This window comes from Rhea americana, unplaced genomic scaffold (assembly GCF_003343005.1).
Source record: "Rhea americana isolate MKP2758 unplaced genomic scaffold, rheAme1 scaffold_87, whole genome shotgun sequence".
NCBI lineage: Eukaryota > Metazoa > Chordata > Aves > Rheiformes > Rheidae > Rhea > Rhea americana.
The window spans coordinates 965903-990500 of record NW_028187055.1 but is presented as its reverse complement, the minus strand read 5'-3'; the positions used below and the strand labels follow the sequence as shown (position 1 = coordinate 990500).

The 24598-nt window shown below is 40.6% G+C and overlaps 1 protein-coding gene across 3 annotated transcripts in view; it reads right to left on the bottom strand.

Annotated features, from left to right (window-relative positions):
- Positions 1-24598, bottom strand: part of ZNF516 (zinc finger protein 516) — a 102692-nt gene that overhangs the window by 50398 nt on the left and 27696 nt on the right. For all 3 annotated transcript variants that reach the window (XM_085323774.1, XM_085323775.1, XM_085323772.1), the window contains exon 2: positions 7219-9249. In XM_085323774.1, coding sequence (XP_085179900.1) covers positions 7219-9124 — 1906 coding nt within the window. In that variant the 5' untranslated portion in view covers positions 9125-9249. The remainder of the gene's footprint in view (positions 1-7218; positions 9250-24598) is intronic.

Below are 24598 nucleotides of genomic sequence, written 5' to 3'. Positions count from 1 at the left end.
CAAGGAGCAGGGTAATCAGGAACACTGTGGAAATCACCTGAGATGCCTACAGGGCCATCATTAAATGTTCCTTAGTTAGTATGACGTCAGGGTAATATATAACATCAAAGAGTACCGACTGCATTATCTCAAAGCATAGCTGCCTTGTTCCTATCAATCACTCATTGCATGAGCTTCTTCGAGCACAGCTCCCACTACGACCCTAAAAGAAAGGAGGGGCAAACAACTCACTGGGTGTGTGGTGCACATGCCAAGAAAGGTTTATAATCACACCCCTAGATGCCCCACGGCTCTTCTCTCTCCTTTGCTTCTGTGCTTCTGGCTACCACTTATCCATTTCYTTGGGATGCTGAACATAATTTCTGTTTTGTTCTGTCCCTGAGTTCTTCTCCCCATTCACACCGATCCACGGTTAAAGGAAGGAAGCAGAAGAGCGATTGCTGGTGGCAGCACCACAGGAAGGTGCTCACACGCAAGACACTTCCGCTGCACTGCTGAGGAGTGGACCAGAGCCCTGAGGGGAGGAGAGATGTATAAAACATTGCTGCAAAGACACACATGGAACTGTACTGATCAAAAATGATGCTTTCAATAGCAGTACATTACAAAGAAACTTCAGACACATGAAGTGCACATGTGCCTCAGAATTGGACTAGATGCGTAACAATGAAGTAAATACAAAAGAAGTTTCTGCAYGACAGTATTAGATACGTTCAGGCTTTAACTGATGTAGTTGTGACCCACTGAATTTGTCTTCAGTGATGGTTTGAACTTTGCAAGATGCCAAACAGTGCCTCATGGATCCCACTTCCGCAAGCCTGGCATCCTTGCCTCTGCCCAACTTCCTTATARCTTCAATCACCTGCTTGCTGTATTTGAAAGTCCTGGCATTCATTCCACTGGCATTAACAACCAAAACAATTAGCTTGGGTTGTAAAGGTGAGTGGGTTTTACGTTTCAACAACCACTCTTTGGCAATGCCAAAATTAACTGGTGAAACACGTATTAATTTTTCTAATCTTCATAGACAAGGATCTACCACGAGTCACTGACACTGTTCTTCTTTATAACTATTTCATTTTTTGGAAGCCTAGGGCATTAGCTGCCAACTGCCCAGCACAGAGACATCCTCTGATTTGTTATATATTTATTCTGCAAAATAAACATGCTAAATAATTTAAACATACTTAAGATTGTACATACAGAACAAGATCTTCATTTGGTATAAAATGTCCTAACAGCATAACCTTCAGTGATATAGTGGTTTACAGTAAGTGAGAGTCCAACATGAGAAATATCTTAAGAATAATTATTTTATATAGTGAAAATTTTTGTTTTCTAAATAGGGGACGAGTTTCCCTTATACATAGAGGAATATTTTTACTAAAAGCAGAACAATGGAAAGTCTGGTATAGGATACTGCCAGCTATGTTACTTGTGCACTTACACTTTTCCAACTGAAAATACTTACTAGAACTCTCTCTCTCTTTCTTGGCCTCACTCTAGATTTGCTATACATTTTTATTTTCCCCGTTTTCATTTGCTTAGCTGTTTTTTTCATACTTTTCTTACTTCTCCCAAATTGCTTTTTATGTGAAAATTAAAGTAACTCTGGCAACTTTTATTTATTTATTTATTTTAACTCAAAAGCCTGTGATGATAGACACTTCTCAGTATAGTCTCAGCTCCTAGAATTGTTACACTTTGTATCTGAAAAAAATAAAGTCCAACTTTATTCCTCATAAATCTCTCCTAATCTGAAGTATTTCATGAGACTTCAGTAATGTCATTATGTTTCTGCTCAAACATTTCAATTTACACACATAATGTTTTTATAACGTCTCTGGAATGAACGATATCTGTTACCTCTCCCAGTTTGTACAACCCGTAAGCAATTAATAGAGAACTGAAAGAGAAAAGAAAGCTGCCTAATAAAGGCAATAAATTAAACGGTGCCTAACCACAAATTCCTAAGAGTTTTTAAAATGAAACAAACAGAAATAAAAACCTAAAAAAATATTTTTTAATCAAGACCCAGGAAGGAGCCGAGAGTTCTGAGTGTTTTGCACGTCCATGGTAACAGCACGGCAGGGCCGCTGGCAGGTGGGCACAGAGGAGCTCCTGCTGCTGCAGCTCCTACTCATGTGGCCACTCCTGATCTTCCATTTTGCAAGGAGAAACCCTCCTGGAGGTCACCCACCATGCCAACCTAGCACTGCGAGCCCTTACAGCTTCAGCGCAGGACAACCCAGCACCTCGTGACAGCCTTGAGGAGGCTGAACCTCAGTGCCATCCCACCTTTCTTTACGGTCTTCCCTCCCATTTGACACCCCCATCTTTTTGCATGGTGCAGCTCCCTTCGCCAATGCCTCCTGACTCTAGGACTGACCCTCCTGCTCTTCTTCCCCAAGCTCTTTTCTTTCATCCCTGCACCCTACTTCCATCCCTTGTCTGATCCTTTTAATCAAGCTGATCTTCTCCCGATTAAGTCCCTCCTTACCATTACGGATTCCTGGCACAACCAAAATGTGGCCAGGCATTGCACCGTTCACTGTGGTTCAGTATTCTGCGCTTTCCAACTTGTGTCTATCTTTTCCAGGCAGACTATAAGCTGTTCAAGCCCGTAACTGTGTTTGCACAGGGCCTAGCACAACAGTTCYCACTCCCAATCAGCCCTTTCCTGTATTAGCCAGCGTAACACAAACGGCATGTGTTGAGTAAGAATGAATCAGTCCCTCTTCAAAGTATTTCAGAAATCTGGAGGAGTTTGATAGAGGATCTAAAAATAAATAAAAGGGAGACGAGGTAGAAAAAGAAAGAAAACAAAATGGAGATGATTCTCGCTGAAAGCAGCATGGGTAATACCTTCTCCTTTTGCTTGCTTCCTCCCTCCATAAGGTCAGGCTAGAAGAAGCCATATTCTACTCCTTTATTCCATACCTAACAATTTTCTTTTTTTTTATTCTAGATTTATTATTTTTTTGTTTTTTTTTCTTCTCCAATATGGTGTTTACATGCAAGAAATAAAATTATTTCATTCTCTTACTTTCCGAAGAGCTAGACTGGGATATCAAAGGCTTGTCATTTACTATGCATTTGCTGACCACCAAATGATATTAAAATTGTTTCCACTTCTTTTCCTCATCTTCCCATCTACTAAAAGTAGGAGGTCACATCATCAAAATTTATACTTCCTTCTTAATTTCAGGCTCAAATAGTTCAGAGTGCCTTAAGGTAACAGACTGCAACACTCTAATCACCAAATACATAGTGACAAAATCTTTTTTAATGGGAAAGGTATGTTCAAAGTGATACACAATGGTGGGGAAAAAAATCAAAAAAGAAAATCAAAAGACAAACACCCTCAGTTGCCCACAGATCAGGATCTAGCGACAGGAAGAGTAAATCAGGAAGTAAATTCTTCTTGAAAACAAATGTGATGTAGGGAGCAGCAACTCTGCTTTGTAGTACTCACATCTTTAGTGCTCTTCATAGTGGGGTTAAATGAGGGTGTCCACATTAAATACTGCCCAMTGTATGCACATGTGTGTACATGTGCTATCTGGCAGGTGGTTTGAACAGCTTCAGATGCAACTCCAGTAGAAATTCAAGCACAAGCTGCTAGTGGCTTGAGGGGCAAATAAAAAGACTTCATTCACCTGCAGCGAGTAGACCTCAAATCTGTCCATGGGGCTGCTCATAGTGGACATAACATGTTCTGGACCACGATTTCCCCATGGCCATCATACAAAGCATATATATGTATCATGTATATAAGTMATGATATCTTTGCATGACAGGTATCATATGATAGTCTGCCTATGTGGAAAAGTAATATTAGAAAAATACTGAATTTTTCTCCTCCTTCAAAAGAGATGAAAAGCATTTTGTAACCAGCCAGCTCCCGACTGGCAGCTGATAATCTGGGTTTGCAAACACTACCCCCATGCCTGAGAAATCACATTGTGTCACTCGACATGGAGCAGAGACAAATTACTGGTGTGTCAAGGGCAGCAACAGCCCACCCTAGAGGCTCTCAATCCCACTTTACATGTGAAGTGTGTTTCTTGCTCTTCTCTCAGTAAGCCCCACCGCTTTCCCCCAGCTGTTCCCTGCACAGGCACATCTGTGGGCCCCCATGACCAGGAGGGATGCCTCCAGTTTCCCTTCTGCAAGACACTAAGCAAGCTACCAACTAGCCTGCATGTCAACAGGATTACTCATTTTTTAAAAGGATAAACAAATAAATAAAAGAAGTGCTTTCAGGTGAATTATGAGCAGATCATTCAACGCTTGGCAGTATCAAGCATCTTTTCTGACCCTGGATAACCTAGTAACATGCCAAAGTTGGACGGTGGGGGGGGAAAGGCATGAAATTGAAAAAAAAATCTACATTATTTAAAATAATCTTAATAGTAGTACAGGATTTTCTTAATCACAGTTTGATTAAAAATAATACCATAGCAGGAAGGTCAGGAAAACAACCGAGAATACCACTTGCCTGCAACTATCGGAGGTGGCTGCCATCCATATGGCTGGAGCATGTCCCTTGATGGAAAAGGCTCACCATCAAGAACAGCTAAAAAAAGCCACAGCAGAGGAGAGCTAACCACAGCACTTCTAGGACAAAATGCACTTAAAGGCCATACTGAAACATCTGATTTTAACAAGAGTGTACATGAGAGTAGAATTTGGCCTATATTCTACAGACCTTAAGCTTAGAGGAAGGAAAAAGAAAGCCTCCTGAGTTAAAAGGGCAATCTCCATAAGAACAAATCCTAGGGTTTGCTGGACAGAAGGACCCAGGCCCCTAGAAAATAATACAAGGGCAGTTGCAAGAAATTTACACACGAAAAAGAAAATTGAGAAAATGATTTCATTAATCTTGGTCTATGAAACTTTCCTGAATTCTTTGCTACCTTCTTTTGAATTAATTAGAAATCTCTGTCACCGGTATATGAAAAAATGCCCACTTCATTGATATATTGATTTTACTTAAACACACTGTGTAAGAACAAAGGATAATATTACCCTCAGTCATAAGATTAAAAAGGTCCTTATTATCCAAGCAGCAACCCCTCTAATTAACTAGCTCTTCAGCTGTAACATTAGCGCATAGAAAGTGTGGTGCCCATCCTTCTGGCCAGTCAATGCAGATGTACCCATTTTCCAAGAGGCGCCTTTATCGAGGCCGGTCAATTTGCTGCTTCTTCATCATCCAGTTAAGAAGATAAGCAGCAGTCTGGCACCCCAGGAAACCCATATTTTCTGGTGTTGGCTAGTAGCAGCGTTTAAGCCAGTCATTTTAACCAACACGTGAGAGAAATTGCTGTGCAACTTAAACTCTCATCTTGCACCGTGGCACAACGGCTCAGAGCTTGCACTGAGGGAAGATCTGGGACAGGGAAAGAGATAAGGTAGTTCCTCCTGCTAAAAATGAAGCGTTTCATGCAGAGAGCGCAGAACAGCTTTGCTATTCGAAGATCATGGGAAAAGGGTTTCAGTGTTTTCAGCCTGTCTCTAGAGAGCTGGTTTTCCATCGCCACAGTTTCCATTGCGCATTACACCAGTAAAACACAGCAGCCCCGTTTACATGCGGACAAAGCCACCGTTTTGTCRCTGCATGTTGTACCAAAACTGCATGGAGAGATGTTTCAGGCAGCAGCTGACAGATTTTCACACACAGTTAAGTGCACTCCTATAAAGTAAGTGCGCTCTTTTTTCAAATTTCCGAAATAAACACTAGATGGGAAAGCCCGCTTTTGAGCCTATTAAATAGGCAAGTAATCATGGCAAAACTATTTCAGTCAGTCAACTTGTCCCTAGGACTTTTTGGAGTTGTGGTTTATGGAAATGGCAAGAAAGCATTAAAAWATAGTGAGGTTCTTGCTTTAATTTAAGTTTCTATTCTAGTGTGCACMCAATTTGTCCATTTGGGCCTTGATCCAAGTCGTAGAAAATGAAGTTTAAGACCATGCTTGTAACTTTTAGGGACAAACAGATGGGTTTCATTTTTTTACAATTTCAATCCTTTGGCTCTCTCTTCTCCTAAGTCTTACACTTAGAAAGTTATATTGCCTCAAAGTGACAGCCCAAACCTCAGCTTTCCTAAAACCACGAGAATTTTATGAAAGCTGCTTAATGACCAAAAAAAAAAAAGCTTCACCACTTTTATTCATTTGAAAAATATGTAACTATTAATACATAATCCTGGAAAATGTTGCTTTGCTGCTGCAGGATCTGAGGATCTACAGCCAGAGGAGAAAGCAAAACACTAACTAAATCCTAAAAGAACCTAGCTAAATAAATAAACCCACCCTCTTTCCGAATGGGTACAGCTGATTACTTCATCAGAGGTGGTCTTGAAAACGAGTTCAATTCTACAGATAACTATGTTCTTCGCAAAACAAGAATTGAAAACACAAAGAAATAACAGTTTGCCAAACAAAAGAAAAAAATCAAAGCAAAACAAAGCACAAGGTTAGTAAGGAAAGACTGGTTAATCTCACATTTCTAAAAAGGTATTATAAACAAAGAATGGTGAATAACAAAAATAAAAAATGATACAAAAGTGCTTAATAGTGTTCTCTTAAATATTTACTTTGCTGCTATTTGGGGAATAATTTGTTCCATTTAGTAGTGTTGGACTCAAAGGACTGCTTTAATCCAGAGAGATTAATTACAGCGTTTGGAGTTATAAACACAAGTTTGGGAAGCAAAGCTGAGGAAGAGAGAAGAGAAATGCCTCTCGTACTGGTGATTAACAAGTTTCTGTGCTCTGGGGCTACACCACACAAGCTGTGCTCTTACTACACCTGAATGCTAAAGGCAGAACGCTGCATCGGGTGTCTATAAATCTGTGTAAAACAGGCCTCGAGATGTCCACGAAAGATACTATTATGCCGAAGAAACAAGCAGAGGTAACGGTGTTGCTATGGGTAACTAGGATACTTCTCAGGTGTCCTTCACCAAAATACAAATTTACCTGCACCTTATGAAGTCTTCCTGCAAGCTCACTTTTATTACTTGCACCAGAAAYGCTGAATCAACAAGCTCTGAAAATAAGCGGCACCAATCAGGCAAAAGGCCTGATCCTTGCTGCATTTATGCATCCGACATCCTTACTTGGATCACTCCTGGAGGCGCAAGAACGAGCAGATCCCAGGGAAAGGTAGTGGAGGGGAAAAGAGAGAAGAGCAACGGTGGGAAGGACCTTACCTAAGGAGGGCTCAGCTCCTCCCTCCTCCGAGCTCTCCTCGGCCCCCTCCTCGCCCAGGCCCGAGGTCGCTGAGTCCTCTGGGGCGGATGCGGAGCTGGGCGTGCTGGGCCCACTGACAGAGCCCGAGTCCCCCTCCTCGCTGCTGGACCCGTAGCGGTCGGGCTGCGCGGTCGTCCCGCTCTCGCTGCAGCTCCGCCGCTCCTTGCGGTGCACCCGGGAGTGCAGCACCATTTGGTGGTAAGTGCGGAAGATCTTGCCGCACTCGAAACACTCGGTGGACTTGTTCTGGGATGCCCGACGGCTCTGCCGYGAGGAGGGCCGATAGTCCAGGTCGCCCTGCGCGAGGAGGCAGCTCTCCCCCGGCTGCGTGCTGCTGCTTTTCTCCAGGCGCCCGCTGGCACAGCTCTTCTTCTTGGGGTTGCTGGAAGAGCTAGGCGAATCCTGATCTCGCTTGCGCTTCTCCTGGTTGACAAGAATATACTCCCTTTTATCCTTGTCGTAAGTCACATCCGCATCTGCCAGAGCCTCGTCCCATCCCACATATTTAGCATACTCAGATGGCTCTGCAACTTTTCCTTTGGTGGCCAGCTGCCAAGCTTGGTAGCTACTAACTGGATCCAGCTCGGCTACTCTTTTTCCAGGCTGTCCTCTTGTAACTCTATCTATCCCTACAGATGGTCTTAGATTCAGACACTGTAAGAAAAACTGCTTTGTTACAGAGGGGTTTAGGCTTCCGTCAATTAAGCCCTCAGCTTTTTCCCCGGTGCTGCTCCGTTGAGCTCTGTAGTGAACAACATTATGTGCTTTTAGACTTTCCATATTTGTAAACAGATTTCCACACTTGGTGCAAACTTCATACAGAGAAAGGCCAGTCACAATTGTTTCCTCCTGTATCACATCATTAATAGTGGCTATGAGCTCTAAATCATTTTTTGGTTTGTTTTTGCTCCCAGTCTTTGGGCCGTGCGACTTCATGTGGTTTTTGAGAAACCAGGGCTCTTTGAATCTTCTGCCACAAATGTGGCACCCGTGATCAAATGATCCCCTATGCTTTTTCATGTGAGCTTTCAGAAACCAGGTTTGACTAAAGGCCTGACCACAGACTTCACAAGGAAACTCGCCTGCACTCAATTCACTCTTGCAGTTCTCTGTACAAGCCTCCCCGTTCGGGACCTGAGCTGTTATGTGGTCCTTCTCTATGTGGTTTAACAGYGTCTCTTCCCTCAAGGTCATGTAGCTACATAACCTACACTTGAACGGTTTGTGGACCTGATGCAGGTGCTGCTCAAGGTCCTTCTTTCTTTCAAATTTGTTTTTGCAGAAGGTACACTGGTGAGAGGTTAGCTTGCCATCCTCTTCTGCAGCCGCCGCCTCTGAGACCTCCTTCTTGCTGCTTCTCAACAAGATCTTGCCATTATCTACCCGGGTGGTACCGTTCAGGATCTTATTGCAGGCAGAGGTACTTTTAGTGGGGCTGGTGCACCCGCCGAGGCCCTCCGCAACTCCCAGCTCCCCGAGCTGCACCTCTCCCATCTCTACCTCGTGTCCCTGACTTAAAGTGCCTGTTCTGTGACTGCGAATGTGTATCTTCAGGTTGCCCTTCTGGGAAGCTCTGTGATCGCAGTAAGGGCATTTGTAGGGCTTCTCGCCTGTGTGTTTCCTCATGTGCTGGGACAAGGAGCTCTGAAAAGGGAAACTTTTACCACAGATGCAGCAGCTGTGGCACATGGTCTTGTCAGCRTCCATGTCGCTCTTGCTCAGCTTGCTTGGGCTGGAGGATCTTCGTAATTCCATTTCCGCCTCTTTAATGCGATCCATCTGTATTACTGCGACATGAGGTGGACAGGGCAGGCGGACACAAGCATGTCCGACAGCTGAGGAGGGCTGGATGGTGTTTTCAATCATACGGTTGCGCAGAGTAAAGTTTTATTTCTTCATTCTCCAGGTAACGTTTCTCCTTTCAACTGCTTGAAAGAGTCTGAAGGGCCAATTTATTTCTGTGTGTTCTTTAAGCAGGTGGCATAGATCACCTGAAACAAAAACAAAGATCACACAAACATACAAAAACTGTGTAAGTTCATTCTTAAATATATTTAAAGCTGTTAATATTTTTACTACAGTCTCCATCACTAGCCCCACATTCAAAAGCACACTATACTGATTTACTTCAATGAAAAAGCAGGAGCTTCTCGTTTGACTTTCTAACATGCTTAACTTCAATGGCAAGCACTCACTCGAAGTATCACTTGTAAAAAAAATAAAATCCAAAAAAAGATCAACCAAGAAAAAAGAATTTATTTCCATCTATTGACATCACACTGTCTCAAAAAAAGAAAAAGAACACTTTAAAAATATCTTTTCTTTTTAAATCCAAACAGAAGTGGCTAAAAATACACCTTAAATGAAGAAAACATTTCTTGAGGGGGTTATTACACTTTAAATCTGTGGCTTTGCCATCATGYGTAATTTCATGTAAAATATTTACTTGCCAAAGATAAAAGGCTTTGCTAGAGACGTTAGCAAGTATCATATTCCTGCTGGCAACTGCATTACTTTGTGTCTCAGACGGTTCTGCTGCGCTTGATGTGGCATGCACAGAACAGGCGCAGAGACTGAGTACACTTGGTACTTTGATTGCAGAGAAAACAAGAATGCAGAGTCTGACAGAGCATTCAGTATAACTAGAACGGATTTCCTGATGGGCAATGAACAACAACAACAACAACAAATCTAAATGTAAGATTTAGTCCCAACTTAGCAAAGTAAACTAAGTGTGCTTAGYTATCAGCTGATCTTAGAGGTGGGTGAATTATGTCAACAAAACATACAGGAGGAAACCACAAGAGTACCTGCCTCAATGAAACAGAACCTTACCCCCAAAATAAACAAACAAACAAAACAAGGAGTAGCTTTGATTAACAAAATAGATTAATAAAGATTTAAAAACTCTGGTATGGCAACATGTATGATAACAACCATAATTAAATGCAAGGGCAACTATGTTTCTCAGCAATGCTAGATGCAATACACCAGCAACTCTGTGCCTTGAATATGCCCCAAAATGAATGGTTAGACTTTAACACATTTTTTTTTCAATTACCACAACTACAAAACAGAAAACTTYTTCCTTTTGTATCCTCATTAAGTACTACAAACACCACATGATGAAGATGAAAGAATACTGTATTTTCTAATAAACAGAACTAAATTATTACTACAACGTCAAGAAAACATTTAGCTAAACATATAAAAAACAATAACAAAAGAATATATATTTATACATTTGTCACTTCAGATCTCAAAAAACAAAGAGCTACAGATCTACAGTTGCGTATTTTAAGGCTTCTCATTGGATTCACCTCTGATTCTTCCTAATATGTAAATGAATAAATACAGTCTAACCACAGCAGCAGTACAAATCTAACAGAAAGCAAGGCTAAAAAAAAATTCATCTCAGTAACATAATACATTACAACTTTATTATGTTTAAATTAATCTCTCTTATTTTCTACAAACAATTCGTTTCTGGCTTTGATTTTCTGCTTCTCTTGTATCTGTTTGGCATGTTAAGTGCTATCAGCAGTATCTACCCAATCTACCTTTTCCCTTGGAGAGTGAATATCTGAGAGATGTGCTACAAGCAGTTTCATTTCTTAAATGAAGCATTTCTATATTATGACTAGGTTTAGAACTAACATATTAGCCTGTCAGAAAGGGAGAAAAAAAAGAGAAAAGAAAGAAAGAAAGAAAGAAAGAAAACACACCTGATCACAAGTTGAGAAGTATATACGGGCAAGAAGTTTATAAACACATCTAAATTAATCCCTGAAAACAGCAGGTTAGGACCAAGCTGAGGGGCAGCCTTGTAAGAAACACCAGGGCTACATATACGACAGCAGCCACTCGGAAACCGGGAGGCTGTAGCTGTACTGGGAGGCACCAACGTGCCCAACAGCAGCTAACCCAGCTCCGCTGCAGTGGAGCTCACTGCACTGGTGAATGAAACAATTCCGATGAAATTCACAGGCGTTAACATCCTCATTTATTTGACCCAGCCTCTAGTTCTGCCAAGTAGCAACCCATACGGTCTCCTAATCAAAGACTTAACTTAAAACTCATTAAATAATAAAGAAAAAAAAAAGGAAATAAATGAAATGGTAGGGTAGTATTTCTATTTTAACACAGTGGTATACTCGAATAAGCCACACATTTTTCTGAAATTTTCAGCACCAGGTGTAAAATTAAAAAAAATAATAATAATAAGCATTGGAAGAGATTTTCATGGGTATTTTAGATAAAGTTTTAGCTGCTTTGTCTACATTTTTCACACCACTGAAAACACTGCTCATCATGACTTTTACCATTTCTTATTTTTAAGTAGATATCATTTTAAAATTCTAATTTCTATAGTGTTTCTTGTCTGAAAGTCCAAAAAGTTTTAAGAGACAAACCTAGGCCAACAGGAATGCTGTAGGCAGCAATTCAGCATATATAAATCCAGTGCTTCAGAGTTCCTTTGTTTATTTGGCCACAGCTTTCCCATGTGCAGTCTTCACATATTTCACTTTAATTATTTATAGCATTTTCATTAATGAAGCTTAGTTATGAAAATGAGGATATGAAGAAAGCATTATTTGGAATAGGGATATTTAGCCAGTCACAGAAGATTCCCTTAGCCCCATAGTCAATTAGGCCTGCTGGGGGGGGGGGGGGAAAGAAATGATAGATTTAATAAAAACTAGTACATTATTTGATTAGTCTGAAACACTTCGTGGAGTGTATCATCCTCACCAGAATATCCTCAGAACATTGTTTTCACTTTATTATTTTAGCTTAGCCTATTATAACAAAAAGTTGAAACAAAATATTCCTAGATTTCAAATTATTCTGATATATCTAAAACTGACAAAKTTTCAAGATTGATTCCCCACAGGCAGAAATTCCAGGGGAGGAAGCGCTCGCCAAATCTCAGTTTTCTTTACATACAGTGCGGAAGTTCGCTTTAGGCTTTGGTAAATTGACACAAACATACAYGAATGGCTTAAAACTCCCTCCTCACATCATTTGAGTGTCACTTAAAAATAATTATCTTAGAAGGGCTCTTTGCAGAGCAACAAAGCTCCTGATCATCGGGGAGGGGGGGAGTAAACAAAGAAAATTTGAAGTAAAAATGACAACTTTGAAAAATGCTTCAATTCAAAAGAATGAACATAAAAAAAGGAAGAAATGAACACTTAAAAAGAACCCTATCKATAGGAAATGAAATTTTAGTTAAATAATCCCCACCTTCCTATCAGCAATTAAACATTTATCCCAACCCACCAAAACAGCAGAAGAGATGGAAAGTGTCAACTGGTAACTCCAGACACTCACTGMGAAAGGCTGACAGGTACTGAAGTTTTCCACAACCTAATTTCGTTTCTTTCTGGATGGCTACAATAACTAGAACTATTTTTAGTTTAAAACTCAAAATTATTCCAGAATATTTACAAATAACGTTCTTTCAGCACGCGTGGGACGAAACCACCGTCGTGGCGTAAGGGGCACCCGAACGGCGGGGCAGCAGCTCTCTCCAGCTTCGTTCKGGTACCAGCCACTGGCGGGGGAGACGCGGTTGGCTTTGCCCGGCAGTCGCCCTGCTCCGGGCAGGGCGGGCAGCACCAACGCCGGGCTCTCAGAGGGCCTCTCAGCCCCTTTAAGGCCCTTAATACCATCATCTTTTATCCTCAGGTTGGCTACAAAAAAGTAAGATGGGAGAGGAACAGCAATAAAGATCTAGAAGACCAGAGGGAACGCCTCCACGCAGCCGAAGGTTTTTTGTTGTAAAACTTGTTTTTGCACCTGCCACCTCAAGGAAGGTCTTTCCCTTGACCAGCACAGCAACAGAGAGCCCATTTCATCCCAGGGGAGACCTCAGCCCCACCACCGCAACCAGCACCGTGGCGGGCAGCTGCCACGTCCCTCAAGTGCTGCGAGATGCTCCCGTATCCTTCGGGTGAAGCATGGGTAAAAAATATAGGGGAGCAACACTTTAAATACACCACAGCAGCACTTTGTAAAATATGCGTTATTCTACTCTTTGTGTCACTTATACATTCCTTAAGAGGACCATGTATGCTGTGAGGACTCCCCACAGCCAGCCAGCCAGACTTTCCTGAAGGCCCTTTTGTGCCACTCTGGAAAAAAAACAGTGAAAAAGCCCTAAAAATTAAAAAAAGAATGTGAAAAACTTGAAGAACAGAATGCAACACTGGAAAAATAATTCCAAATTCATTCTTGTGTTCTACTCAGGTACCAACATTTTGTGCAACTGAAACATGGAAGATGCAAGAAGAAAGTTACTTCTTTTACAACATACAGAAAACTAGAAATGTTTTGGGTTTGTTTGGTTTGAKCTAAACCTGACTTTAACAAAATCATATTGTTTGGGTTCTAGTGGAAAGAAGGTAAAATGCTTCAGTAGGCAATAAACAAAAATATAAAATTTAGGAAGCTACCCAGAGCTTTTCAAATAGCACAGCACATATTTTAAAATAAACAACTTTCAATTTGGGTGCGAGTATTTCAAGTCCCATTTGAAAGATAAATGCACTGTAGAAATAACACTCCTTTAATCTCCAAGAGGTCTGAACGTACAGTGCAATCACTCCATCATGTTCCTCTGCCAAAAGCAATAATGACTTAAAAAAAAACAAAACAAAACAAAACAGCACTCTGTGAGGCATGATCTTGTGGAAAAAAACCTTACTCAAATTCTTTCTAGATGAAGAAATGACAGGATTGAGCACATTAACATGTAGGTGAATTTGAGAAAGTTGCATCTAGCAAAAAACGGCACCTGGAAGACCAGATCTTTCCAGGTCTGGAAAGGCTCCGATCGCTCAGCAGACGGACGTCGCTAGTCACAGCCCAGCACTGGAGGAGAGCTAAGAGCAGCTGGAAGAGCTCCTCCTTAAACCCTAGGCCCATCCTTGAATTCCCACCCAGGAAATCCTGGCATCCTGTGACCTGTGGACTAAACCTGCATTAGGTAAAGGCAGCACGGCTCTGAACTGGTTTTCTGAGCATAACCTAAATTAATCCAGTAAGAAGTTACCGCCAAACCCCAGAACTCGTTACAAAAAGCCAACTGTCTAATTTTCATATGTATTCAATTATTAGAAGTGGCAATCTTAACAACAGACTGAAGTTTGTTTAAACCTGCCAAAAATTGACAGGGGATTGGGGGGGGGGAGGAGAAGCTCCTGAAAAAACAAACAATTTCTGTTAGTGTAAGTTCAATTCAGCTTATGTTTTCAAAAATCCTTAAGCAGAATTTCGCAATACTTAAACAAACAAACAAACAAACCAGCTGAGGAAGCTGTTCCCCTTTGAAAAGTTTGCAGTTTGAACACTGAAATATTATTTTGGGCTCCTCTGACTGCATCATATGTTTTCCGTGTCATTCTCCCTCCATGATCTAATGACATCTTGCAGCAGGCTTCAGAGAGGCAGCGAGGGCTGCGCGAGCCAAGCGGGGCCGCTCTGAACCAGCACCACACCCCACGCAGGGGAAAGGATGCACCGGAATAAAGAAAAACACTAACGCTGGGTAAGCTCGAGGTAGGTACCTGCAGCGAGGTTAGTATCTCTCGAAACAGAAAGTCAGCAGCACAATAGAAATGTCCATAACCCAGTTTTCCGTGCTTCCTAGAGAAGCAGTTCGGCGGGGGGAGGGAGAGGGGAATATTCTTCTGCACTGCTACAGGGTATGATGAGAAACACGGAGCTGTCACCCACTCAGTACATATTTTGTGTTTTAGTATACTGTGCATGTTTGTGTTCTGGGAGACAAAGAAATGTACTTTATTAGTTACACTGTAGTATTATAAGCAATGAATTAAAATATATCATTAACATCCAGGACAAGCTTTATCTCGCTGCRAAAACAAAGGGACTATTCTTCGAACAAATTGAGGGGGAAAATCCCATAATGACAATGAAGAGTTCCTCTCCCTAAAAACTGTTCTGTACTAGATTAACAATTACAGGCTTATATTCTACAGACTTCGGTCGCGAATAGCTGCATGAAGTGATGCATTCACTATTGGGAAAGTAAGTACCATTGATGACAGGCCTTGGGGCTTCTGCTGTTCTCAGACCAATCAATAATCCATTATGAACAAACTACATTTCCACTCTAATATGAAGAAATGAATAAAAGGGAACCAGTATCAGTAGTACTTTCATAGGAAAAAGAACAACAACACAGAAATCACAAAATGCCACCATCACAAGACTTAAGCTAGTTGCGATATGTAACACTGACAGAACTACCCACAATAACCCTTTATTTTAAGGCAGTTACTAGAGACCACTATATTATAGTCCAAAATAAAAAGCGTATTTTAAAGGCAAGATTCTCTCAAGGCTACTTATTCTGGCTGCAGGACAAAATAAAAAAGCAACATTAATCTTTCAAGACAAGGAGGAGAAAATGAACTTCATTCAAATATGTAAGTTTTGGTCAAACTATTTTCTAATGTAACATAAATAAGAACTTCTAATTAGAAATAACTGTCCAAATGTGACTGGTCAACCCTAGCCGGACTTCGCTGCAGCAGCTGTGTTATCATCCAGCCAAGAAGCCCTGAAATTGTTTTCTCCTCCCATTGTTACTTTCACATTCTACAACACAATAGAGGAGCCATTTAAACAGTAAAACCACAGCGAAGTTCAGCATCCACAGTCAAATTCCTACCTCGAACTCTCAATACAGCACCCTAAAGCAGAAGAGGGAAAAGGGTCTCCTGAAAAAACGACAAAGTATTTTTTTAAAAAAAGGTGTTACTGATTTTTGATGGGGTAGCCATAAATTAGATCCAAAAGAAACACCAAGACCAATATTATTAATGCATAATGCAGTCTATGTCCTTTTTCTGAAATATAAAGACTAGTAGTTAAAGTTGACCTCACGGGGGGAAGGGAGGAGAGGAATACACAATGTGATTATTGATCAGCCCTAGAAAAGCCAAGAACTGAACTAGTGCAGATGTGATTTTTTTTTCCTAGGGTCATTAATGATATATGTTGGAAAGTCAAAAGCACTTATTTTGACGTGCTGTAAATACCATTGCTAATTCTGAATATAAACATCATTCTAAATTCAAAAAATCCTTCAGAAAAAAAGACTCCATTTTACTTCACTTCAACAGCAGTGTATTTTCCTATTTTGCCACACCACACAAGTGAATTACTTTACTGTCTTAATATTTTCAAGTACTAAAAAGTGGAAGAGATGTCCATAATGCTGATAGTATCAAAATAAAAATAATCGATTTCCAAAAAAAATCAAAGTCCCCTCAATCCTGTATATCACTTCCTTATTCAAATCGATGGCATTAATGGTGTCCAYTCATGCATGTCTATGGAGATGCATATACATATGTAGAGCACAGTATTTTCCCAGCATCCAAGAGTGCTTTTATAGTTAATGATCTTGTTAGAGTTTCCACTGCAAACCAATTTATAGGGACTTGTAACATGGCCATTTTGAATCTGCAGCACAGAGGCTGATTTCAAACTGTGCAGGCAGGATACTTTCCTGCCAATATGCTCCATTATGTTCTGTTCAGCTTATATCTTTAAATAATAATTAAAAAAATGTATGTACAGTGTCATGACAAATGAATATTTAATTATTTTCACATTAACTACAGAAAAATAGAGACTGGATCTCAGCTGGCATAAGATCCTGTAGCTCAGTACACACACGCGCACACACACATGCTTTCTCGATCCCTCTCTCATCTGCCCTTATCAAACTACATACAAACCACATGCTCAGCTGCTGTAAGAGCATGTAGTGCCATGATATCAATCTGCATCAACTGAGAAACTATACCATTAGCTAAAACTGGAATGCTTTTATGCTCTGTCAATCAAGAATTGAATGGGCAAAAAAAAAAAAAAAATGTGCCTAATTAAAAGTGAGCATTTTGAATGGTTGCTTTCCCACCCTAGCTTAAGCTACACGGAGCAACACTGTTGTTAAGTGCCCAAATTCCTCCCTGACACAACTAACAATTACAGCAATGAGGAACGAACTCCAGTGCCTTCGTACACACATACAGCACTGTAACAGCTTACCCACAGCAGATCTCGAACGCGAGCAGCTATGCATTTAATACAAAGCAAATTTACTCGCTGCAGTTATGTGTGCAGCAGGTCAACAGAAGACRATTATTTCTATGATATGCTGCTACAAAATAAGCTGTGTGGAGAATTAAGAAATTCAAGGTAATAAGCTGGTTTCTCTTTATATATCCTACTGCTCAAATTGCTATAGTAAAATCATTACCTTATAAATACAAGCGTTGCCAAGCATTAACCTGTTAACAGATTTAGAATTACAGCACTGTTGTTTGATTAACTATTAAAGCCTTAGTGTAATAAAAAAGATTTCTGAAGTAACACCAGCAACTGGTAAGTTGTTTGCTTACTTTTTCTACACAGTATCATAAAAAATTGTAAAACGCTGGAACAAGTTTTTGGGCTAACTTCACTGTCTCTTTTCAAAGTTCCATTTTTAAGAGTGTAAAAAGATCTCATTAAAAATGTAAGAAACAAAGAAGAAAAAGAGGGAGAGGCAGAGATAAGAACTGTGCCCTGGAATACAAGGAGACATAATTATATTCAGTAAACCATAAAAACATCCTGTTAAACATTACCTTCCGAGGTAGCACTGTTTAGCCCAGAAAAGCAACACAAAATCTGCTCACTAATCACGTAACACCCAAAACTCAGTTTTGTTATTGCCATTTGGGTTGGGTTGGGTTGGTTGAGTCTTTCTTTCCCCCAAATATTTTACTGTAAGCTTTTGTAAAGCACAAAACAGAATGGACTAGGTCTATTTTAAGAAGATTTCTTAAACGTTTAAGAACTTAAGCAGGTGATTAAGACTTTCAATCACAGTTTTTCCATTCTCTGCAACATTTCTGAATGTCAAGCATCCAGAATATGCCCACACCAGAACACAGCCAGTTTCTGCGCACTTCAGAGAGGTCCCAAACTGCTGCAAACTGAAGTTCAGTTTACATCAACTGTGAACTAGGACTCCCCGCACTCACACACAGCTTTGGCTGTGTGTCACAAGTCCCAGACTGTGCTGAATGCAAAGCTATAGATAGCCAGTGCCTCAGAAACCTTTTCATTTCACCTTCTTATTGCTAACAATACAGAGTACCCTCAAAGATCACTTGATCCACAGGCAAAACTTGTGATGAGGAGCTTATCTTATACATGGTAGTACAACAGATGATCACTTAGTAGTTTAAATGAGGAATCACCAGTTTGTAAATTCACTACCAATGCTGAAGACCAGAAGATGCCTGCTGTTGTTTCCTTATTCAATTGAGTCATTTGAGAGTTTTCCACAGTTCTCATCCTTAAAAGCTACTTCCATTGTGTATGTGATAAATCCAGCTGTGAGGTATACTGAACCCTGCACTGGTCTACCACTGTCAGCAAAGAAAAGCAAACAGGTATAGCCTGACAAAAGCAATGTTACCATGAAGACTAAGCTGACTTACCTCCCCCTCCCCCTTAAAAAAAATAGCCCTGTATATCAAATGAATACAAAGCACAAGATGACTTTTTCTGGATTTCAAAGCTGCTAGCCAARAGAAGAAAAACTAAACTTAAAACCGAATCTTTTGGCTTTCAGATGCTCTGCCTTGCTTTGGTACAAAGTGCTGAACTGCCTATGGGGAGCATCACTGCAACATATCTCTGAGACACAAACTGGCTTCTATCAGCACAGGCAGGCATGACCAACCCTGGTAACTCTGTTGCTGTTACTGCACAGGGCAAGGTACGCTTCAGATTTTTGCATGTTGAGACATCACAGGTATCATATGATAAACCTCGACAACTTTTTTTTTTTTTTTTAATATATAATGACTCCGCTTCCCTTACGTAAATAGGTGTAGATATTCCCTCTTCCTTCCTTCAAAGCCCAGTCAAGGGCTCTGAAACTACTGGACTAATCCCATATGTACAGTGTACATATCATTTCCCCAGACATCCAAAGAAAGCCAGAGACTTACCTTATTGCAGTAATGACTCTGTGTTACATCCTCTACTCCAGCCAAATGAACAAAAAAAGGTCTGAGTGGGACGTCTAGCCCCAAAACCAATGCCAAGCTCATTTTTGGCCTTTCTGGCCAGCTTTTGCTATAGCAATGAGAACAGGAAGGTAGAGCACTGCACTGAAATCAGGAAAAAGCAAAGGAATAAAACCCACTCCCCACTCACGCTTAGAAACTCTTGTACAGCTTTGGTGACAAATACAAAGCAACTCTCAGGAAAAAAAATTGAACCAAACAAAACAAAAACAACCCTGAAATTTTCACTTAAAGGAAGCAAACCTGAAAGGAAAAAAATGTCTACTGCATAAGTTGTTCCTGGTTTGTTTATTTTTCCATATACTACAGCTGCAGCTTCCAAGACAGATCTATCAGTGGGTAAAACAAATATGAATTGCACACACCCTAAGATGCACAAAAAACATAAAATTGTTTGCATCACTAAATATTACAGTTACACTTTAATTATCCTTTCAAAGAAATGTAGTTATGTACCATATACACAACAAATACCTTCCGCTCTCAACTTCTCTTTGCAACAGAAGAATTCAAGACAATATTGTTACTATATATGTTCCACATCATCTTCCATTGTGGTATAAAACCTTCTCTATCCCACTTGCACACACAAGACTTCTTTGGCACAGACTTTCTTAATTCTGCTTACCTATGTGCTCCACCCCACCTTCGTCACCCATGCCGCCTCCCAGCTCCTGTTATCCATGCACACCACTTACCTGGCCTGCCTGTGAAATCCCTTCTGGATCCCCCAGCACTCAGCTAGCTTCCCAGAGCCGTTCCTATCCAATTGACATCATGCAAAGGCCACTTTTCACAGCTTCTCCCTTCCTTTCTGCTCACTCTTCACTCTCYGCTTTTGCAATTTCGCTTTCGCAGTTCCCCTAAACCCTTCTGCTTCTTCCACAAACACCTCTGCCTCCTACTCCCTCTCAAACCTGTTTGGGCCCTTCATGACTAATTCTGCCATTTAGGCTCCCCCTGGCCTGCATAACTTCGATCTCTGCTCATCGGCTTCCCATTCACAAACTCATTTCCACACATACTTAAGTGCCTCTGGAGTCAGGGCCTCCCTGCACGCAGCTTTCTTCCTGTTCTCCTTTCTTCCTTTTAAAAACCCCTCTCGGTAAGTGTAACTCCCCATCTAATGCACTGCCAGCCATTTCAKAATCAATAGGAAAAACTAATTAGGCATCTCTTCCTTGTTCTTCCTCTATTATTCCTCAGCACCATAGTATGCAGTCATGTCCCAAGTTCACCACTGGATTGTTCCATCTTCTGCTTCTGAATCTCCAGGGCCTTTGCAATCCTTCTTGCTCATTCTGCCCCCTTCCCTCGAAGACTTGCCCATTCATTAGGAACTTCTGTCTTCAGTTACTACAGCATCATCTCCAGCAGCCTAGCTCATAACTTGTTCCCCTCTGGTCTATTCAAAAACCCTGCTGCTAACAGCATCATGCTTCCTAAAAATCAAAGGATGCCAACATACAGGTCAAATATCTTGCATGTTAGGTTCAAGCGTCATTCTTCTCCTTCAAGGACTGCTACACTTCCATCATATTCTCTTTGTGCGGTCCGTGACTCACTCTCCCTTGTGCATCTTTCGTATAGTTTTCCCATTTATGTCCTTGCATTTTAATGATGCATTTAGAACCACTTTTCATTATTTTATCATATTAATCCCCATAATTTTTCCCCCACAATTAATTCAAAATTATATTTCAAAATTAAATCTATCACACACTGTTATGTTGTAACTGGAATGTACATTCCTTAAGGCAGGACTTGAAACCTTTTATACAGTGTCAAATGTTCTGACTTCAAGTAATTTCTATGGTCAAATCATCATTATAAAGTCAAGCTTCACCTTTTCAAAGAGTCAAAGTTCCTCTTTTCATCAATAGGCAAAGCTTAAAGTTGAAAAACAAAGACTCTTTTCCATCAGTCCCCAAAAGTAAATGAATCCCCTCTTTTGCCTGCCCAGAATTCCTCTCTTATTGAGCCAAAAGGATCATCAGATAGTAAAGGAATAAACAAAGCATTAATCAAATGTCACTGATCCCAGTCCTTTCCGCCATGCTCACATGGCTGTCTCAGACAAGCTTCATGGCTTTTCTCTGGATCTCCTAAGGAACCCTGTCTCACATGAAACAAGTGGTGCTCACTTTAACCATCCTACTAACCAGCTTCATCTGGGARCTGCAACCTTCCATGCCTTTGCCTTTCTGAAACATAGGTTTCCATTTTTCTGAAACACAGGTTTCCAGCCAGTTTTACCTACTTTCAAGATTGTTAATAATAACCAAACAAGAATATCAACAATTGTGTTTAAAGTGCCACTACATGTCAGCAAGAGAAACACACTTCCCTCCACTTTTTTCATTTCCCAAGCAACTAAGAAAAAGATGACTATGCAAAACATCAAATTAAAGTATAAGATTTCTAGTGGTGAGTCTCACATAACTGTTGTGTTCTTTTTATAGGGATAAGTCTCATACTATTCCTGGGAATAAAGCTTTGAATCAAAGGCTTTCCAAACTAACTTTATTCCAGCATGTGCATGTTGCTTTGCATCACACTTAGAACATTTCTGCAAATACAAATACTTCTTTGCTCTTTAGGGCAATGCTTAAACAAGTAGATTTTCCACTGCAGAAGCACAGTATAACTGACTCTCTAATTCTGAGAGTAGAATTCGAGCCACACTGCTAAATCCTTAAACCTGTTACACAACAAATAAGCACGGATTACTGCATGACTGATTCATTAGGGGATGTTTTGTGATTCTATTCCTAACACACAAACGCAGTTTGTCTTAGCYACGTATGTAAGGACTATTCTCGTATTTTGTGTTACACATCTTTTTATAGCTTTCACTTCTCTGTGTGTCATTCATTTATGACTCACCTATTCCTTTTCAATATATGTGTATACCTTGGAGGGTGCTAAATAATCATGACCTAATAGCATAGTATTATGTACTTGCTCTGTATCTAAATGATTGCTTGCATCACAGTTACTTGACGCTTCTTACTATCAAAATAAACCATTTATAACAACATATTATCTTTAGTACTCTATGACTACTTTACTGCAGTGCTAACACAGAGCATGTAAATAAAAAGGAGTAAGCTATGCTGAAATGAAGACCTTCCTATTTCAGTAGTAGCATCAAGCAAAACTAATTGAAAATGCCAGCCTAAAAACACATTTTTAAGCGGGTGTAATCTAATTTTGGCAAGTTTACAAGTCAGCTACAACATTTACTAATACTTTAGAGGATCTGTTTTTTTTTTAAGTAGGCTTAGATAAGCACGCCTATATTTACTTCCTTAAGTAACAGGTACTTTCATCAAAGTCACTGTTCATAGACTGAAGAGAAGATTTCTTTGCTACAAAAACTTTGCCATATAAAAATCACAGTCTCAAAACTAGACAGGTGTTACAAAACACATTCCTGAAGAAGAGCATACATGAGATGATTATTAYTGGGACTGGGTTCACAAATTTAGTACTGTACCTATAATCATTTATTTTCCAGTCATAAGGAAGCTTTTTTCCATTGAAATGTGAATTGTATTGGGCTTATCATCAAGCAGAATAACTCCTTTTAATGTCACACTCTTAAAGTACAGCTTCACTATGAAATGCTATCTATCATTCCTCATTTCATCATGCTTCTCTAATGATACTTTCTAGTACCTCACGAACTTCCCACACGTTTAATTCAATTTATTAATAAGTTCAAGGTGTTACTTGAAAACACTACCCAACAGCAAGTATGTTTAAAATCTTCACATAAAGCATAATAAAGATGATGATTATAGACCTGCYAACTGAGAATACTAAAACTCATGAGTCAAACACTCAAGTATCATGAGATAGCTAAAGGTTCAGGAGAGTTTTCTAAACATAACATAGCTGTGGATTCTTTTATTTGCMTTTTGAGCTTTTACAGGACACTCAGTAGCACCTCACGCTTCTTCCAACAACCACGAAGCCTAGGAGCTTACCTTCGTTTTGCAATCACCAGACAGCATAAAACAAGAAGATGGAGGAAAAAAAGTGGGTCTGGAGAAAGGATCCTTATCTTCTTTGATAAAATCTAAAGTAGAAACACCATARCATAAGTGAGCAGAGGGATTCCTTTATTCCTCCACTTCACCAGTAACACAGCCTTCTCAGAAGGCTAAGGCAGCTTGCCTATTAGTGTCTAATGCACGGGAACAGAGTAATCTCTCCACACATTCATTAGGTGGGTGTCAGAAGTACAGAGCATATGCAGCTTCCACTTACTCTGTAAGATTTACAYGTACTCAAAAAGGAAAAAGGTAAACGAAATCAAACCGCTTTGTTTTGTTTGTAAAAAACTTGATTTTGGTACTGAACACTAGAGATTTGGGTTTGTAAATACTCTCTTTAATGCTTCCAACTAAAAAGAATTAAGAAAGCTAAAGATAAAATATCAGCTTGTATAACCAGGAAAGACYAGCCCAATCATAGTGCTATTTTAGATGCCCCATGATGTCCTCCCAAGCCCCAGCTACCTCTCCTGAAGGCCACGGGCCCTTTGTCGTATCTGCCAGGTGCCCTGTGGTGCAAATGTGGCACAAACGTAGCCAAGTCTTGAATGGTGTTAAAATTCCTTGATCTTCTGCCAGAATGTTTCTAGCAAACTATAGCCCTGGATAAAATTAGGACAGAGAGTGATAATACCGTACGGCTAAAACAACTGCCTCTTMTACTCTGGTGAGCGTGCGGTACAGCGATGACTGAGCAGCCAAACCCACCCTGTCTCATTCAGTTTGGCGCTGGCAAAATTGGCCCGTCCTGGGAACGGCAGCTAAAGGCAGCGGCAGTATCCACTAACACCAAACCRGTAAGCGGAAAGATTAGACCTGACTTGACCCAAATTACTTGGTATCCTGTAGGAGAGAAGTCAGCAGGCCAACCCACTGCGACTCACCAAACACGGCAGAAAGTAAGGGCCTGCATCAGGATCTACATCACCATCTCTAGCAAATTAACAACTTCAGGAAGATGAGGCTTTCCCATACGCTGGAGACTACAAACCCAAAGGACTAATGTGGGGTAATTTTACGCTCCTACCTTTGTGCCTCCTAGAAGGTTGGACCGCCACAGCCAGTCTGGCCCCTGAAGGGGTATTTGGGCAGCTCAGCAGCTGCTGTAGCTCCCCAACGGCTGCGAGCGACAGTCTGCAGCCAAAGAAGTAGCA